This window comes from Vitis vinifera, chromosome 10 (assembly GCF_030704535.1).
Source record: "Vitis vinifera cultivar Pinot Noir 40024 chromosome 10, ASM3070453v1".
Classification (NCBI taxonomy): domain Eukaryota; kingdom Viridiplantae; phylum Streptophyta; class Magnoliopsida; order Vitales; family Vitaceae; genus Vitis; species Vitis vinifera.
The window spans coordinates 15,167,109-15,187,211 of record NC_081814.1 but is presented as its reverse complement, the minus strand read 5'-3'; the positions used below and the strand labels follow the sequence as shown (position 1 = coordinate 15,187,211).

The 20,103-nt window shown below is 29.7% G+C and overlaps 1 protein-coding gene across 1 annotated transcript; it reads left to right on the top strand.

The window, feature by feature from the left end:
• The first annotated feature begins 568 nt into the window (after positions 1-568).
• LOC100262778 (patellin-4) lies at positions 569-2,651 on the top strand. Its single transcript, XM_002268728.5, has 4 exons — positions 569-1,632; positions 1,743-1,867; positions 1,938-2,082; positions 2,170-2,651. The coding sequence occupies exons 1-4, from the start codon at positions 679-681 to the stop codon at positions 2,425-2,427; spliced, it is 1,482 nt and encodes a 493-aa protein (XP_002268764.1). The 5' UTR covers positions 569-678; the 3' UTR covers positions 2,428-2,651.
• The last annotated feature ends 17,452 nt before the right edge of the window (positions 2,652-20,103 follow it).

The following is a 20,103-nucleotide window of genomic DNA, read 5'->3' as shown; positions in this document are numbered from 1 at the left end:
CATATTTAACTATCAATTTTCTTAAAGATAATCTTATGGGATTTGAACTTAATATATATGCCATGCTCCTTAATAGGATTAAAATATAACTCTTTTTAAATATAATAAACATTAATTTTTAAGAAAAAAATCAAAATTTTTTTATATAAAGATTATTTTATTATTATTTTTAATCAATTCTCTTTTTTTTTTTTTTTTAAACTTTTTTTTTCACATGAATTCACCTCGTAAATATAATACAATACAAAATGGACGGTAGGAGACATCTAAAATGCAGCTCAAGTTCCCAGGGTAAGGTTGTGTCTCTTGCTCTAAAAATTGTACAATCCGACCAATAAGCTGCCGCCAGGTGTAGCATATGGGAAGTGGGACCCAATGGGGGCAGTTTTTTGGCTGTCTTCCAGGCTATCACTGCTCTCGGGAAAGAATCCCAACGGCTCCTATGCGGTGGCTACAGATATGTGACCGTTGTGGCCTCTTCTTCTTTCCTTGTTATTATTCTTATTATTTAATTTTTTTAACTTTTCTGCTGGAAAATTTCGAAATATATAACCGTTGTACTGACACCCTTCTCACACTCACACAAGGTCCTCGGATTACAGACAGAGAGAGAGAGAGAAGTGGGCGGCTTCATTTTTCATTTGTCTTCACAGATTGTGAGTTGTTGCGCCCAAAGCCATGACTGTGGAGAGTGTTGAGGCCGTTGAGGTTAAGGCTGAAGACACCCAAATGACTGAGGTTTCTGTTTCTCTTCCAGAGGAGGAGAAAGCTGTGGAGAAAGTTAATGAAGCCAAGCCCAAAACAGTTGAGAAGAGCTCCTCCTATAGGGAAGAGAGCAATTTCCTCTCTGATCTCAAGGACAATGAGAATAAGGCGCTGATCGAGTTGAGATCCAAACTCGAAGAAGCCATCCTTAGAAACACTCTCTTCAAGAAGGAGGAGCTCAAGAAAGAGACTGCAAGTGAACCCAAGGAGGAACAGCCTGCCGCCGCTGAAGAGAAAGAGAAGGAGCCCGAAGCCACCGATGGCGCAGCCCCAGAAGAAGCTGAACCGAAGACAGAAGGGGAAGACAAGCAAAGCAGCAGCGAAGTGGAGAAACCGGAGGAGGTGGTGGATCGGGATATCACCCTGTGGGGTGTGCCCCTTTTGCCCAGTAAGTGCGCCGAGGGAAACGATGTAATCCTCCTGAAGTTCCTGAGGGCGAGGGAGTTTAAGGTGAACGAGGCCTTTGAGATGCTGAAGAAAACTCTAGAGTGGAGGAAGGAGTTCAAGACGGATTCCATCCTGGAGGAAGAGTTGGGACAAGACATCAGTTCGGTTGCATACATGAATGGAGTTGATCGCGAGGGTCACCCCATCTGTTACAACATCTATGGGGTGCTTGAAAATCAAGAGCTGTATCAAAAGACTTTTGGGACTGAGGAGAAGCGCAACCAGTTCTTGAGATGGAGGATCCAGCTGATGGAGAAGGGAATCCAGAAGCTCGATTTCAAGCCTGGCGGTGTCACCTCTTTGCTCCAAATCAATGATCTCAGCAACTCCCCAGGACCCTCCAAGAAGGAGATCCGGATCGCCACAAAGCAAGCTGTTGGCCTTCTGCAGGACAATTACCCAGAATTTGTCGCAAGAAATGTAAGATTTACTCATACCCAAACTGCAACATTCTCATAGAAAAATGACATTAAATATTGTATCATTGGCGCTCTTCACCTAATTAGAAGTATTGATAATTTTGGTTGCAGATCTTCATAAATGTTCCTTTCTGGTACTATGCCTTGAACGCCCTCTTATCTCCTTTCTTGACACAAAGGACCAAGAGCAAATTCGTCTTTGTTCGCCCATCCAAAGTCACTGAAACACTTCTCAAGTAAGCACCAACTCATCACCATTCCTGATCCAAGTCCCGATTATGAATCTAACCACAATCTCCATTACAGGTACATCTGTGTGGAGGAAATCCCGGTCCAGTACGGTGGGCTCAAGAGGGAGAAAGACACCGAATTCTCCATTGAAGATGGTGGAGTTACAGAACTCGTTGTCAAGGCTGGATCAACTGAAACAATCGAGATACCTGTCCCCGAGGTATGTAGAAAAGACTTGACCCATGTTTCTTATATATGTCCTTTGGAAAACGCTGGACTAAGATACGGTGTGTGATGATTTGAACAGGTTGGAACCACATTGGTATGGGATCTGACTGTATTGGGTTGGGAAGTGAATTACAAGGAGGAATTCGTGCCGGCGGACGAGGGATCTTACACCATCATCATCCAGAAGGGGAAGAAGATGGGGTCACAGGAGGAGCCTGTTCGCAACTCTTTCCGCAACAATGAACCAGGGAAGGTTGTGCTGACCATTGAGAACAGTGTGAGCAAGAAGAAGAGGATTTTCTACAGATACAAGACCAAGAACTGCTCCTCCTTCTGAGAAAGATTATTATGTATCATTGAAAATTGGGAGGGATTGAGGGATGGATACAGGAATTGAAACTTCTTTCATTCTTTTAGCAGGATGAGTATGATCCTGTGATATGATTTATTTGATTTGAACACTTTGGTTTTGGGTTTATTAATATGTTTGAAGTTATTACATGAGTTCTTTTCCCCTTTGTTGATAATATCAGTTTATTAATATCCATGGTGATTCAAGTATTGTCTAGCTTCTCACATGAAATTTCTTATGATTCATTCCTTACAAAATGAAGATAATCATTGGTGGAGAAGACATTTCTTGTAGGTGATTCTACATTATTACACCCTTTTTATCATCCCCTCTTTGTTTTCATCACAAATGATGGAATTTTGGGCCAAAATGACATTGGTATGGGCTGATCCCTCAAACATATAATGGATAGCGGAAATTGAAGTTTCAATTTAACAATGAAGTCGTATTTGACAATTGAGGTTTCGGTTCAAAACTGAACCTGCATTTAGCAATTGAAACTTTAATTTAAAACTGTGGAACTGCATTTGGCAATTGAGGCTTCACAGTCTAAGTCACATTTGATAATTGAAACTTCAATTTAACACTAAAACTGTATTTGGCAATGGAGGTTTTAGTTTAAATCTGAAGTTGCATTTGACAACTAAGGTTTCAATTAAAAAATAAAGCCACATTTGGTACTCGAAGTTTTAGTTCAAAAATAAAGTTGCATTTGGCAATTGTGGCTTCAACTTAAATTAAAAGAAAATAATAGCAATGAGGTGACTCTATCGTAGCAGTAGAAGGACCATTTTGAACATAAGTATGGGAAAACGGCTTTTTTTTTTTTTTCTTCGTAACAGGCCTATTTTGCCCCCATAACTCCAAGTGATGAATGCATTTAACATTGCTCTTTCATGTCAAATATTACAAATGTCTTTACTTTTATCAACCTCATTTTTAACTTGAAGTTATTATAAAACATACTTAATATGTTTAATAACTTAAATCAAATGAGTAAATTATTAAATTAATTTACTAGACATGCCCAAACCAAAGCATTTTTTTTTTATCTTGGCCCTAACAATCTTTAAAAAAAAAAAAAAAAAAAAAAACACCCAAAAGAGCACCAAAAAAAAACTTAATAATGTATACACAAACTTAATTAGAAATATAAAAATAAACATTGTATAACTTTAATGATTAAAAGTACTTTCTCCATGGAAATTTCTCATTGAACAAAGTTAAATGATCCCCTTTTTGGTCTACACAAATCTCTATTATTGAGTACACGCATGGCTTTTCCAACATGGTAACCAAAGGTAATTTTAAAAAATAAATAGTAAAAAACATGATTCTTTGCATCTTGCTCTTCTTCTTCTTCAATTTCCTACCAATTTTCCACACAATAGAACATATACTCCAATCATACCACATAAAAATTTTCCACAACTTTTGTATAAATAAGATTGAAATTATTTTGAAAAAAGAAAATCAAACCACTTGGTGAGAAAACTTCACTAGAGTCGAATCTTTGTTATAATAAAAACACACAATGCCTAAATATAACCTTGAATAAGCAAAACCACAACAAACACAACTTGTTTGATTAGTTAGTATATTTGGACTCCATGTTAACAATATTATCATAAGAAAAAAGATAAAATATAAGATGAGAATGATAACATATTAACTTTGAAATTTTTTAATTATAAATTAATTTATTTTGATTTAGAATTAATGAGAATCACTATAAAGTAATTTATACGCTAATTTGAAGCTAATTAAAATTACTATGAGGGAATCATATTATCTGACTAAAATCCCAAAAGATGTGGCGGTGTAACATTTCAAAATGAAAGAAAGACCATGATACCTTACAAGAGGTCCTTGTCATTTACCCTATCATGGTTTTTGATAAGTGTACGGTAGTATAAAAAATAATTCGTAAATTATGATAGTGGAAAAAATATTTTTAGATCTATTGTAGTTTTTACCAATTGCGAAAGAGATTTGGATTTGAAGCAAGAGACGATTAGTTTTTTTTTTAAAAAAAAAAAAAAATTATATGCAAAAATAATCTATTGAAGAGATAATTTCTAATTTATTTATTTATTTTTAATAAAATTATAGGCTAAAATCTTCTCTTGCAAAAACGATTTTTTTTTAAAAAAAAATTATAGGCAAAAATCATCTCTTCAAAAGATGATTTCTATTTATTTATTTATTTTAAAAGATAAAATTGTCTCTCGAAGAGACAATTTCAAAAAATTAATTTTAAAGAAAAAAATGTTTTCATGTTTTCTTATTTTTTTAATAATGGTTTAACTAATAATATATTTTAACAATAAAATTATTATTATTGTAAAATAAGGATAAATGCAACACAAATAAAGTAGTAGGGATAAAATATATCTTACTTTAACAATATATATAATAGGAAAAAGGAATCAAAGAAGAGAGTTGAGAAAGTTGAGAGAATAAGAGAAAGAGAGAAATTTCTTTCTTGCTTAGGGATGCTTATTACAAGGGATGGGAAACCCTTTTATAGGCTTTCCAAATGGCTTTCATTAATATTCCCAATAATGAATATTAATGGAACTCATAAATAACATTAATAGTTTCCATTAATGAGTATTAATGGAAGTCATAAATAATACATAATTAACATTTATTATAATTAATGTGGTGGCATTCATTACTTCAATTATAACACTCCCCCTTGGATGTCCATCACATTGAAGAATATGCCTCATTAAAACTTTGCTAATAAAAAACCCTATGGAAAAACCCTAGCAAAGGAAAAAGAGTACAATATTCTTATAATTCTTTAAGTTGTTCTTGGTATGTTAGGACTACCTCGTTAAAAACCTTGCCAGTAAAACTAGTAGGACAAAACCTGGACAAAGGAAAAAAGAGTACAGTACATTAACACCCTATTACAAGCATACTCCCCCTCATGTCGATATCCTTGAGTTGATGCATTCCAATCCTGTGTATTAACTTCTTGAATGTTGAGGTTGACAATGATTTTGTGAATAAATCTGCTAGAGTATCAATTGAGCGTATTTGTTGCACATCAATTTCACCACTCTTTTGGAGTTCATGTGTATAAAAGAATTTTGGTGAAATGTGTTTAGTTCTATCTCCTTTAATATAACCCCCTATTATTTGTGCAACACATGCAACATTATCTTCAAATAATATTGTCAGGTCACCTTTGATAGAGGAAAGTCCACATGATTCCCGAATATGCTGGATCATAAATCTTAACTATATACATTCATGACTTGATGATGTGACCACCATTGTTTGTTTGATAGATCTCCATGAAATAGCAATACCATTGCAATTAAACACATACCCTGTTTGTGACCTACCTTTATGTGGATCTAAAAGATATCCTGCATTTGCATATCTAAGCAATTGTTGCTTTGATTCCCTTGAGTAAAATAAACTCATATCAGTAGTTTCGCAAAGATAACACAATATATATTTGATACCATTCCAATGTCATCAAGTTGGAGCGGAACTGTATCTTGCTAATAAATTGACAGAAAAAATAATGTTTGTACATGTACAATTGGCAAGATACATAGGTGCACCAATAACACTACGATATGGTACTACAGGACTAAGTAATTTTTTTTTTTTTTTTGCAAGGACGAAATGGATCCTTTTTCACATCAAGTGATTGGACAACCATTGGAGAACTTAAAGGATGCACTTTATCCATATAAAAATGCTTCAAAACTTTTTTTAATGTATGTTGATTGATGTACTAAAACTCCATTTGGAAAATGCTTGATTTGCAAGCTGAGACAAAAAAAAAAAATTTCCAAGATCTTTTATCTCAAAGTCATTTTTCAAGTAATTTGTTGTTCTTGTGAGCTTTTCAGGAGTTCCAACAAGATTTAAGTCATCAACATACACTGCAATAATTGAGAGTCCAATTTCTGATTTCTTAATGAAAATGCATGGGCATATAAGGTTATTCACGTACCCTTCTTTTAGTAAGTATTCACTAAGGCGATTGTACCACATGTGTCCAGATTACTTTAATCCATACAAGGATCGTTATAACTTGATTAAGTACATGCTACGAGCCTTTATACTATTTGATTCAGGCAATTTAAATCCTTCAAGGATTTTCATGTATGTATCATTATCCATGGATTCGTATAAATATGTTGTGATAACATCCATGAGACGCATATCTAGTCCTTCTGAGACTGCCAAACTAATTAAGAAACAAAATGTGATTGCCCATGATGGGAGAGTATGTTTCCTCGTAGTCAATACTAGGTCTCTACAAGAAACCTTGTGCTACTAATCGCGCTTTATATCTTATGATCTCATTATTCTCATTGTGTTTTCGTACAAATACCCATTTGTACCCAACAAGCTTTACATCTTCAGGTGTTTGGACTACAGGTCCAAAAACTTGTCGTTTTGTCAATGAGTTTCAACTTTGCATGTATAGCTTCTTTCCATTTTGGCCAATAATTTCTATGTCGACATTCTTCCACATTTCGTGGTTCAGGATTTTCATCATTTCTTCTGATATTGGGGCTACTTCGAAAACAAAAATATTGTTAATAACAATATTATTTCGATCCCATTTTTCTCCCGTGTGTATATAACTTATTGAGATCTCACAATTTTTAGGTACCTGTACCTTTTTAGGGGTTTCTCGTTTAATATGTGCCTCTTCAGGGGCTTCTTGTTCAATATGTGTTTTTTTAGGGGCTTTCTGTATTATTTGTGCCTTTTCTGGGGTTATAAATTTATCAATTTTAAAGTGATCAGTCATTTTGATAGCCTTTTCTAAAGTGCCAATTTTTTCTTGTGTTATCATCTTCTGGGGAGTTACATCCTTTGAGCCTATAGTTCTACCACACTTTAGGCGTATCTTAGATTCAATTTTTAATTATCCTACAGGGACATCAATCAATGTTGGAGTATTTGCAGCCGGGATATGTGACTTTGTCACTTTCTTTGTATCAATGAATGCATCTGGTAGTTGATTTGGAAGATTTTTCAAATGAATGATTCTTTGAACTTCTAGTTCACATTGACTTGTACGAGGATCAAGATGGGTCATAGTATATGCCTTCCAACTAATTTCTCGTCGTTCTTAAGGAATCGACTTTTCTCTCCCTAATGACGGGAAAACACTTTCATTAAAATGACAATCTGTAAAGCGGGCTGTAAAAACATCGCTTGTCAAAGGTTCAAGATATCTTATGATAGATGGAAAATCAAAACCTACATAAATCCCAAGTTTTCGTTGGGGACTCATTTTAGTGCGTTGTGTAGGTGCAATTGGTACATATATTGCACAACCAAAGATTCGTAAGTGAGAGATATTTGGTTGTTTTCCAAGCACAAGTTGTGAAGAGGAGTATTCATGGTAAGTTGTAGGTTGAATACGGACTAAAGCTGCAACATGCATAATAGCATGTCCCTAGGTAGAAGTAGGTAATTTGATTTTCATTAGTAATGGTCGAGCTATTAATTGGAGACGTTTGATGAAGGATTCTGCTAAATCATTTTGGGTATGAGTATGAGCAACAAAATGCTCAATATTTATCCCTACTGACATGCAATAGTTAATGAAAGTTTGAGAAGTAAATTTGCCAGCATTATCAAGACGTATTGTCTTAATTGGATAATCTGGAAATTGTGCTCATAATCTAATTATTTGTGTAAGGATTCTAGTAAAGGCAACCTTACGTGTAGAAATGAGACAAACATGTGACCACCTAGTAGAAACATCTATTAAACTCATAAAATAACAGAATGGTCCACATGATGAATGGATAGGCCCACATATGTCCCCATGTATTTTATTTAAAAGGACCGATGACTCAGATATGACTTTAGTAAAAGATGGTTTGACTATCAATTTACCTTGTGAGTAGGCAACACATGAGTATTCATTGGGCGAAAAAATCTTTTGGTTCTTTAGTGGATGCCCATGTGAGTGTTTGATTATTTGACGCATCATTGAAGACCCCTAGAGACCTAACCTATCATGCCAAAAGACAAAAACTTTTGGGTCGTTGAACTTCTGGTTCATGACAACATATGATTCAATAGGCTTTATAGTTGTATGATACAACCTAGAGAAGCAAGCCGATAGTTTTTCCATTATAAGTTTCTGGCCAGATATAATGGAAGTAATGTAAAGATATTCTACATTATCTTCATTCATAGTTTCAATATGATATCCATTTTTGTGGATATCTTTAAAACTGAGCAAATTTCTTCTGGATTTGCTAGAATATAAATCATCATTTATATGGAATCTAGTTCCATTTGGTAGCGTTATGTTTGCTCTTCCAGAGCCTTCAACTAAGTTTGTAGTACCAGATATGGTACTTACATTAGCTTTTATTAATGTCAATTCGAGGAAATATCTTTTATCTTGAATAATTGTGTGCATGGTTACACAGTCTATGAGACATACATCATCCTTATTCATCTTGAGATCAAATAACACATGGATTTCAGATATAAGTAAAAAAACAAGGCATAATGTAAATAACAAAAGAAAATCAGATGTAAATATAAGAAATATATTGTTTGATATATAAAGTAACATCAATCAATGCTGATTTTCTCATCATTTATTAAATGGTCTGTTGAATATAATGAATTTATAGTGTACAATCTTTCCTTTTTTTAATATAGGTCACATGTATGGTAGTTAGAACTCCTAGCCTTGTATATATATATTTTCTCAATTGTAAGTAGATACTACATGAATGAGAATCAAGGTTTTCTTCTCTCTCTCTCTTAACATGGTCTTTTTTTTTTTTTTTTTTTTCACTAGGACCTCCAAAGAAATCAATGTCATAGTAGGTTAGGTTCAATCCATCACCATCGGTAAAGTTCATCTCTATCTCTTTTCATTTTGCTTTTATTGATGCTTGGTAAAGGTGGACCAAATGTTTGGGCGTACGATAGGTACGCAACAAATGCCTCTTCATACCACATCTATAACAATTATTCTCATGGTTCTTAGGAGGTTTATCTTGTAAACACTTCCCATTTTCTTGTTTTGTTTCAGTATTATTCCACTTTTGGCAGTGCAATAAGGCTTTTCTTTTATGAGAATTTGATGAATTATTACTATAAGAACTATGGTATCGGGGATTTCTTCCATGACCATGACCACGTCCTCGTCCTCGTCCACAGCCACAAGTTTGGGACGATATTGCATTCACTTCAGGGAATGGTTTAGATCCAATTGGACAAGACTGGTGATTTCTCATCAAAAACTCATTTTATTTTATTTATTTATTTATTTTTAAACCTTCATGGAGATGATGACAAAGGAAAATCAGTGTTTTTGTGCGATCCTGTAGGGATGCTTGATTTCCTTCTTTGATCATAGCTCCAAGATTCATTGCATCAAGATGTATTTCAACATCAAAGATCCAAGATAGATAGTTCTTTCCCAAAATGTCAATTGCCACAAATTCGAGTTTTGTGACATTCGACATTGTCAAATAATTTCAAATATATGACAAAAAAATATTATTAAAATCAATTATAATAAATTGATAGCATTGGTATAACTTTGATCATAAACAAAATCAAATAATTTGTTATAACTTTTAACAATATATAAAAAAAGAAATCAACAATAATATAAATATGTGAAATTTTATTCTATATAAATAACTTCAAGTTTAAGATACAAGAATTACCTTTAGAGCAATTCGTGCTAATAACATGTTGTAAAATAAGGATAAATGCAATGCAAATAAAGTAATAGAGATAAAATATATCTTACTTTAACAATATATATAATGGGAAGAAGGAATCAAAGAAGAGAGTTGAGAAAGTTGAGAGAATAAAAGACAGAGAAAATGAGAGAAAGAGAGAAATTTCTTTCTTGCTTAGGGATGCTTATTACAGGGGATGAGAAGCCCTTTTATAGGCTTTCCAAATGGCTTCCATTAATATTCCCAATAATGAATATTAATGGAACTCATAAATAACATTAATGGTTTCCATTAATGAGTATTAATGGAAGTCATAAATAATACTTAATTAACATTTATTATAATTAATGTGGTGGCATTCATTACTTCAGTTATAACAATTATAGATGTATTTATTGTAAAATTAATTGATTTTATGTATTAAATTCAATACATAAAAATAATTATAATTATTACCGATATATTATTTATAATTATAATATATACTATATATATTTGTACTATATATAAAAGAGCAAAGTATTTGTTGACTTTTTTTTTTCCTACAATGACCTTATCATCTTTCTTATATCCTTTTAGTCTTATCACTTAAATGATTCAAATAATATTTTTAAAATTTTAAATAATAACAAATATAGATTGTTTTAAATGAAATGATTCAAATATTATTTTTAAAACATTTTTAAAATTAAATTGGTTTAAATGATTCAAATAATATCTCAATAATTAATAATAACTATTGGAGTTGGGTTTGGGTGCCTAAGTGGGCTGACCCGACCCGACCCAATTAATGGGAGAAATAAGGGGAGCAGTTTCTAGGAGTTTTAAAACTATCTAGAAACTGCCACTATTTAAAAAAAAAAAAGGTTTTTTTCTCTCTCTTAAAAGAAAACTCTCTCAATGAGAACTCTCTTCGTGGAAAACTAGTGAGAGAAATAATACATTTTCTTTCTCTTTTCTTGAAAACAAAGGTGAAGAAATACGTTTTCTTCTTTCCCCGGAAAACATAAGAAATAATAAATTTTCTTTTGAAAAAACAAAAAGTCATTTCTCTTAAATTTATTATGTCTTCTCCGTGAAAACGAAGGTCAAGACTCTTGTACTGTGAGAAACAAATGGTTCTCGTATTCGTAGTTTCATTCATGACTTGAGGCAAAAATTTTGGCTAGTGAAACAACCAATCTGGATTTTGGGCATTTAAGAAGGTAATCGGAAATCTTATTATTCATCAATAATAAATATGCACTGTTTTAAATTAAATTGGTTTTTAGATTTAAATATTATTGCCAAATTTTTTTGATTAAAAAATTATCATAATTTAGTTTTTGTTCTTAATTTAATTTGTAACATAATTTATTTAAAATAATTCAAACATGTTAAATATTTGTACCCAAACTTCTTTAGATAAACATTATTTTTTTTCAAACTTTTAAACATAATAAATGTTTACAAAAATTTGATTTAGATAAAATTTCTTTTCAAAAAATTATCATAATTTAATAAAAAAATAATAACATTTCATAATGATATAATTTTTTACTTCTTAAAAATCTATGTGGATAAACATCATTTTCTTTGATTTCTTAAAAAAGAAATACAAATAGCCATTGTTTTGAATTAATTTATTTTTTTTCATGTGTTTTTTTAATATCAATTCAATACCATATAAAAACGTTTGAAGTGTTTGTAAACTTTTTTTTTCCTAAAATGGTATTATCATCTTCCTAATATCTACTTACATCTTTTTAAGTAATCTATAAAACCTAAAAACCTTTTAAATAAAACAATGATGTTTTTCGGTTCATACTCTCTTTTATGTCTAATGTCTTTTCGGTTCACATTCTCCTTTATGTCATATGTCTTTTCAATTCACACTCTCATTTATGACCTCATCTTTTATATCCTCGTTAATGTCAATAATGTCTTTTAAGTTGATAGCTATCCAAAAAGTTAAGAATTCTATTATTCTTTTATATCCTCATTTATGTTATTGATGTCTTTTGAGTTGACACCTATCCAAAAATTTAAAATTCTATCATATATAAACCATTTCTTCTTTTTGAGTCTCTATTTTCTTGTTTTTTTTTCTTTCTCATTTTGAGATTTTCCAAACTCTTTTTCTCATTTTGAATTTTATTGAACTCTTTTTAAGTTTCTATTTGTCAGTTTCTTTTTCCCATTTTGACATTTTACTTGGTTTTAAGTGGTTCATTATTTACTCGCTTCATTTTCTTATTGTGAGATATTATTTGGTTTTGTTATGACAACAAAAGCTTTCATGCAAACAAGGTTAATTCAAGAACACAAAGATAAAACAATCACACATAGGGAACACAAGGTTTTAATGTGGTTCGATCAACCATATCTACGTCTACGGATGATGAAGAATCATTCCACTGTATAATAAAGAATATTACAGATAGAACCAGATACATCTATTGGGTTCTCAAAACATCCCATATTTCCCTACTCTTTGTATCCATACCCTATCACGAACCCTCTCTCTCCACTGGGTACCTCCCGTTCTTCCTCACATCTCTATCCACCTCCTGTAGTCTCGACAAGCTCATTTCCATCTCATGACTTTTTCTCCTCATGACCTAGAATATTTATAGAGATATTTCCAACAACTTTCCTTATTCTATAAGAAAACTAATATTACAATAATATATTAACTTAGAAAATATTCTATACAATATTCTTTACAAAAAGGAATCTTTACTAATTAGGAATTAGGGACAATTCCCAACAAGTTTTATAGAGTTCACAAATGACGGAAATCAGCATCGTAAAAGGATTGTGACTTGTCTTCATAATTATGATTTTCTCTATGATTGTTACAATATGTCAATGCTCTCTCCAACGCTATGATTGTCTTCTCTTTAGTATGTTCTCTCTTCAATCTCATAAAACATTAAGTTTCCAAGTGTTGTGATCTCTTTGATATTTTATCTCCCAAATCTCATGAAACAGTGAGTTTATGGATTGGTTTTGCAAATTAAGGGTTGTATTTTACTATTTTCTTGAGGATTGTAGTGGGTTGTTTATTTTATAAATAATTACATTTCAAAATTATAATAAATATTTATCCGTAATTATCTTTATTCTCATTTAATTATATTTGGGAAAAAAATCTTTATAATTTTTTATGATTTGTAGTATCAATGGTCTTAATATTTTTCCTATAGGAAAGGTATGATTTAGAGACAAGGTATATAATAGAGAGATAAAGAGAAAAAGTCGGGAAGATAATTGTGATAATAATTATTTATGCATTTTATATATTTATATGTTATTTTAAGTAATGTTAAAATATTTAAAAATTATTTGAAGGAGTTTTTTTTTTCAACTACCCTCTTTGCTTTTTGAATAACGAAATATGGTAAAAATAAAAATTCGCAAATGTTTTGTCCATTTAAAATAATAAATTTAATTTTTCATAATTATTAATTATCTTTTGATTTTTTTTATTCTAACCATCTTTAAAATTGGAATTTACAGAATTAAAAAAAAAATCATTCCATGAATACGAAAATTTGAATTTAAAAAATTAAAAAAAATCATTCAATTGGAATGATGCCATGTAAACAAATATGATCATATTACATATTAGCAATTAATAAGTAGAATTAATTTTTAAACATTAAATTATTATAAATCTCTCATAGAGAGAGAGAGAGTAAACTCACCAAATGTAATAATCCTTAAATTTTATATTTAAAAAAAACAGAAATGACACTAATATGAAGTAATATGTTATAAATTATTACTAAATATTTAAAATTAATAATTAAAATTAATTTTCAAATATTAAATTATTGATATTCTAATCTCTAAAGTTAGTGTAATAAATTTTATAAAAATAAAAATCTAGATGATTATAAAAAAGAACAAAATATATATGTTGTTTCAACTCTTATCTAATTTAAAGAACTTATTTAAAATAGAGATTATCAGAAAACAAATCTATATATTGTTTCAATTTTTATCCAACATAATGATAACACATCTATTGTTAAAAAAACTCATTTCCTTAAATTATTGATATTCTTCAAAAAAATCTGATTTAAAAAAATTTATTTGAAGTATTGATTAATATATAGAAAATTAAAAGTCCAAATGCCTATCAAAAAAACAAATGCATATAGTATTGAAATAAAAATTAAATTATGTCCACTCTTCACGTGCATTCATTGAAGATTAAAAATGTTTTCTCATTCTCTTACTACATTATTTATTATTGTGTTATATTAGATTTGTCTATAAATGTAAGAGTGTTTTACACTTAGTTTTGCCTAAAAATACTCCTACTCATTTATTTAATATCATAAAGTTATTCAATTTTCATTATTTTATTTATAACTTATCATTAAATTATTCGAAATTGTCATTACATATATCATTAAAAAGTTTATTCTATATGAATGATAGAAGACAACATTTTTTATATAATGTTCAATGTATTTTATTCTTTTGAATATTTTCCAATTAAAGAATATGTAAGAATGTGTGTGTGTTTAAAGGCTAATTAATTATGAAAATCACCCATGAGGGAGGGTGAATTGTGTGTGTGGGTATATGAATTTAAATGCTAATTAATTAAGAAAATCAGTCAAAATGGGTGAAGGGTGAGTGAATTGGATTTTTGAAAACTTTTAACACCATACTAAATTTAGGCAAAATGTAAAAAGATAAGGGATAGAGAATGGAAACTCAAGATTTATAGTGGTTCGACAATCCTTACCTATATCCACTCTCCTCAAACTCCAACTGAGTGAGAGTTCCACTAATTTGACGTTTTATCTAAGCTTCTAATATTTTATACTTGGATTTCTAACTCCAATAGACACTAAATTCCTTTCAAGTATAACCTCAACTTGAAGCTCTAAACACTCAAAACCTTACTTCAATAATTATGAATGAAAACACTCTTGCCTAGCTCAATAAATGAACAAGTATAATGGAAGCTAGGATGAATAACAAGGGTACACTAGGAGGATTTGCAAATAAGGATTCATTGCACCAAAAAGAGAAAAATGAGAGCTTTTAATGAGAAACACGTAAGTAAAGAGTTAATAGTGGGTGTTCTCTACCTCATAAATGAAGTGAAACTCTCAATTTATAGGTTTCTAGCCTCAAACACCTAAAAGGACACCAACTGGCTCTTCTCAATCGAGCTCTAATTTGATCAGTTGACTAGCAGTTAGACATTTAATGCAGTGCGGGTGACCATTAGGGCTTATCCTAACCTCGATCGGGAAAGGGTTACCTTCGACCAGGAAAGACTTTTCCTCGATCTCGAAGACAAGCCTTCTAGAAGAGAGAGAAGATTTTTGTACGACCTTAATTGGTCCTTGACCAAGAAAGGGTAACTGATTGACCCGATCCCCTACCGACTAAACTCATTGAGCACACCCTTGACTGGTTGGATAAAAAGTGTTCAAAAGTCTTTCCTTTTTTAGACTAAACCTTTCTAAAACTTAGGCAACATCTTTATATAAAACATGTTTGATAGGTTTTTGCCTAAGATTTTGGATTAAAACTTAAATTCAAAAAATGTAATCTTTAGAGTGCAAAGAGAGAGTATGAGAAAATGATGCATGAATGGATTTGAAAACCAAAGTGCACCCAAGTGAACATCTTACATATGATTCCTAAGCTTGAAAGACACTTGTGCACACTTAGACTTGCACTTTTGTGATCTTTTGGATAATATCTTTAACTTTTTTGGTTCTTTGATGAATATTTTGATTTTCTCAAATATTACCTAAAATTTGACTTGATTTTAAACTCATTAGTGAACTAACCATGATTTGTTATCATCAAAATTCACTTAAGGGAACCCTAGGGCTAACAATATATATATATATATATATATATATATATATATATATATATATATAATTTTCAGATGAATTTTAATATTTTATTTTTATTAAAATTTGTTAAATAAAAAAGAATAATGAATAATATTCTTTTGTATGAATAAAAACAATAGGCATTTAACAAAAAAGAGTGATTTTGAAAATTTTAAAATTTAAATATTTAATTGACTATTTTTGTCTTTTCAATAGTATATTTAAATTTGTAGTAATACATGTATTATTCATATTCAAAAGAAATATCTAAAAGATGTGAATTAATTGAAAGATCAATTAAGTAAATGAATTGAATGTGAATGTAGATAAAGAGGTTAGGGTTATGTGTAATGTAAAGCATACTTTGGAAGAATATGGATTGATGTGAAAAGTTAAGAATAAATTTATTTTTGTCCTATCTAAGTTTTTTGAGACTATACATCACCCAAAAAAAAAAAGTTTTTTTGGAACTTTGCTTTTACTTTTTCAATTTTAGTGTAAAGTAGGAAAACATATTACCTATTCATGCACTCGGATAGATTGCCCTCAAAAGTTGAGTACAAGAATACTTACCACTTCAACCATTGTTAAGTACACCTATCATTTTTTGTTTCTCTCACACATCTCAACTTCAAAAGTTGTTAAGTACACCTACCACTTTTTTTTTTCTCTCAAATCAACTCTCTCACACATCTAACTTGTCATGTTCCTACTTTTTGCTTTTTTTTCCTCTTTCATCACCATATCCATTTTCACCTATTATATTTCTTATTGTTATTTTTATTTTTTTTTCACATTTCTTTTAATATGCTCATATATTCTCTCATAAAACTTTTAAAATTTCAATTTTTTCACTCTCTAATCTCTTCATATTTATTAACTTAAAATGATAATGTATAACAAATAGTTAATAATAACAAATTAAATAAAAACATAAATATATAATGGACAAAAATGAAAATATTATCCCACAAAAAATATCCTTAATGATTTTAAATATTAATTATAATAATACATTTGATAGTTTAAGGTTTAAATTTAAAAATTATATTTTATTATTTAGAGGTTTATGATATAAATTTTTTTATATTAATTCTAAATAAAATATTTCTTTCCATATCCCTTCTTACCCTCTCTTCAACTTTCTCTACATGCCTCCTCCATTCCTTAAAATGCCAACAACACTACTCATATTCACAAGTAATATTTTTGTTTTATTTTTATTTCATTTTATTTTGTAATGCATGATTTTTATTATTATATAATTTTTTAAATTTATTTGGATTTATGTTGCATTTTTTAGAATAATATTTGTTGTAAATTATCATTTTAAAAAAATGAGCAAATTAAATCATTCAAAAAATAAAAGTAATATTATTTTATATAATTCATATGAAATAATATTATATGACTTATGTTTATCTATCAAATAATATGTTTTATAAAATATTAAAATCAAAATTAAAAGCAAAATAAAAAATATTATATAATATTTTAATAATAGTAGTTGTAAATATAAATATTAGTAAAATGAGAATGAAATAATAATATATATATATATATATATATATATATATATAAACAACAACAACAAATGATGATTTTTCTATTTATTTAAATTGGTTTGATAAAAACAATTATTAGTAGTAAATTATTATTTTTGCATAAAATATGATATCAACAATATTAAAATACAAAAAATAAAAATATAATTGTAAAGCCCAAAATAACATCTAACATATACCACAATTATCTCATACCCAAATTAATTAATTCAAATGAGCAAACTCATATCAATTATCAACCCAACCAAGAAATTTCATCAACAACAAATGGGCCCAAATTTCATATTAATTAATAAACCCAAATCTCATAAACTATTACTATTGAAAACAAAGCAAGAAAAAAATAAAATAAAATAAAATAAACAAATGCATAAATAAACTTACCCATTTTTGGAGACCATGAAAGGAAGGTTGTGGGTGGTAATATGCTGAGAAAATATAAAAAAATAAAATAAAAATGAAAGAGAATAAGATGAAAAGATAGAGAAAGTGGAGAGATGAAAGATGAGGGAAATGAGAGGTGGTCGTCGGCTGTCAGAGGTGGTGTCGTCGGTTGGCTGACAACGACTAGCTTATAATCAACCAACATGTGGGTGTCAGTGTCGGTGGAGAGAAAGAAAAAAATGGAGAAAATGGAAAATGAGGAGATGGTGTCGTGCTGGAGGTACGGGTTGAGTGGGCTAGGTGGGAGAAAAAAGAAAAAAAAAAAAAAAAGTGTCTCTTAAGGTGGGAGAGGAAAGGGAGAAAGTGTGGGTATGTGGGAGTAAGTGCGAAAAGGGATGAGAGAGAAAAAAGAAGAAAATAATAATAATAAATAAATAAATAAAATAATATAAAAAATAAAAATAAAACAAAATAATAGAAAAGGGGTGAGTAAGCCAAAAAAATTCAAATTTAAACGGATTTGAAATCTAAAAATAAAATTAGGCTCAAAATCTACGGATAAATTTTGGGGTCTACAATAACATTATCCAAGATTATGAATTTATCTTATATATTTTTTAAAATTAATACTAGCCTTAAATTGTTGAAAAAAATATTGCAAAATATTGAAAATCAAAAAATATAAATATAAATAAAGGAAGAAATAAAACTAAAATATTATTTAGTTTATTTGAATGTATATAATATAATTATTCAAGATTATAATTTTTGAACAAAAAAATAATAGTTGTATATTATTATTTTAGGGGAAAAAAAAAAAAGAAAATATGTAATTGATTAATTAAATGGTCTTATGGTGGTTAATTAATTAATTAGAACCTAATTTGGGATAGATTAAATGACCTAAGCCCATGTAGGCTCAAGTCACTTAAGCTCAATTTAGAACCTTATAAATATTTCATAGGGGTTAGGGTTTCCATCACTTTTGTTTTCCACCATCCAAAGAGAAAAGAGAGTCCTAGCCTTCACCCTCCCAAATACTACCCATTGTTTGTGTGCTAAGGAATGAGATTGAGTTATTAGATAGAAAGTCGTGGGTTTACGAGACTTCTGAGGACATCGATTTGATTCTTTAACACTTGGAATTTAAGGTTTAGGATCATCCAAACCTAAAGGTTAGTATTTTTATCTAAAGATTAATACTATTTTTCGGTAGCAAAAGTTACTAATTTTTTAGTTGAGAAAGTTTCTATTTTTGGTAGCAAAAGTTCCTAAATTTTCTGGTTTAGAAAGTTTTTATTTTACATGCACAATAGACAATCGTTGTATAAGGGCATTATTTTGACAAGTTTTGATGCCAAAAGTTAGTGTCCAGTTATGACAAGTTGAAGACCAATGACTCTTATGCATAATTGGAAATTTGCTTATGTAAAAATATCCCTTGGTCATGCGAACTAGTTTTGATTATTTCCTTATTATGCATATTGATTATATTGTATATGTGATAAGAAATATTTTTTAAGTTGGTAATTTTGGATTTTCTTATGAAAAATAAATTTTCATAAGAAAGTTATTTCCAAATTAAAGTTTTATTCAAAATTGGAATGGTGTTATTATTAAAGAATTTATTTTTTATATAAAAAGATTTTTTTTATTGTGAAATAATTTAGTTTCCTTTTCTAAAAATTGCAAGAAAAAAGTTTGAAAAAATGATTTTTCTAAGGATTTTTTTAGAAAAGGAAACTAGATTCTCTTACAATTAAAGAAAATCTTTCTATATAAAAAAAATTCTTTAATTGAAGCACCATTCCAATTTTGAATAAAAAATTAATTTGAAAATAACCTAATTGGAGTCAAAATAAGTGTTCCAATATTACATTATTATATAATTTATACAATATAAAAAACTCAAATCATCCAACTTTAACTCAAATTGATGTTAAAACCTTAGTTATGGATATAACTTCTATTTCGAGCCTAATCCCAGGTTTAAGAGATGAAAAAAATGATAAGTGCAAAAAGTCATTATCAACCAAGGATGTAGAAGGGGTTAAACATGCATAACTAAGAGACTCAGACTTATGAACCATGGGGAGTCTAAGCAAGGACATGATGAGCAACTCATAGGTATGAAATACT

Bases quoted from the DNA above. Each gene is read 5' to 3' on its own strand.
- LOC100262778 (XM_002268728.5), top strand. From the start codon at position 679: ATGACTGTGGAGAGTGTTGAGGCCGTTGAGGTTAAGGCTGAAGACACC. The intron at 1,868-1,937 runs GTAAGCACCAAC...TCTCCATTACAG, and splicing joins GTCACTGAAACACTTCTCAA to GTACATCTGTGTGGAGGAAA. The intron at 2,083-2,169 runs GTATGTAGAAAA...TGATTTGAACAG, and splicing joins TCGAGATACCTGTCCCCGAG to GTTGGAACCACATTGGTATG.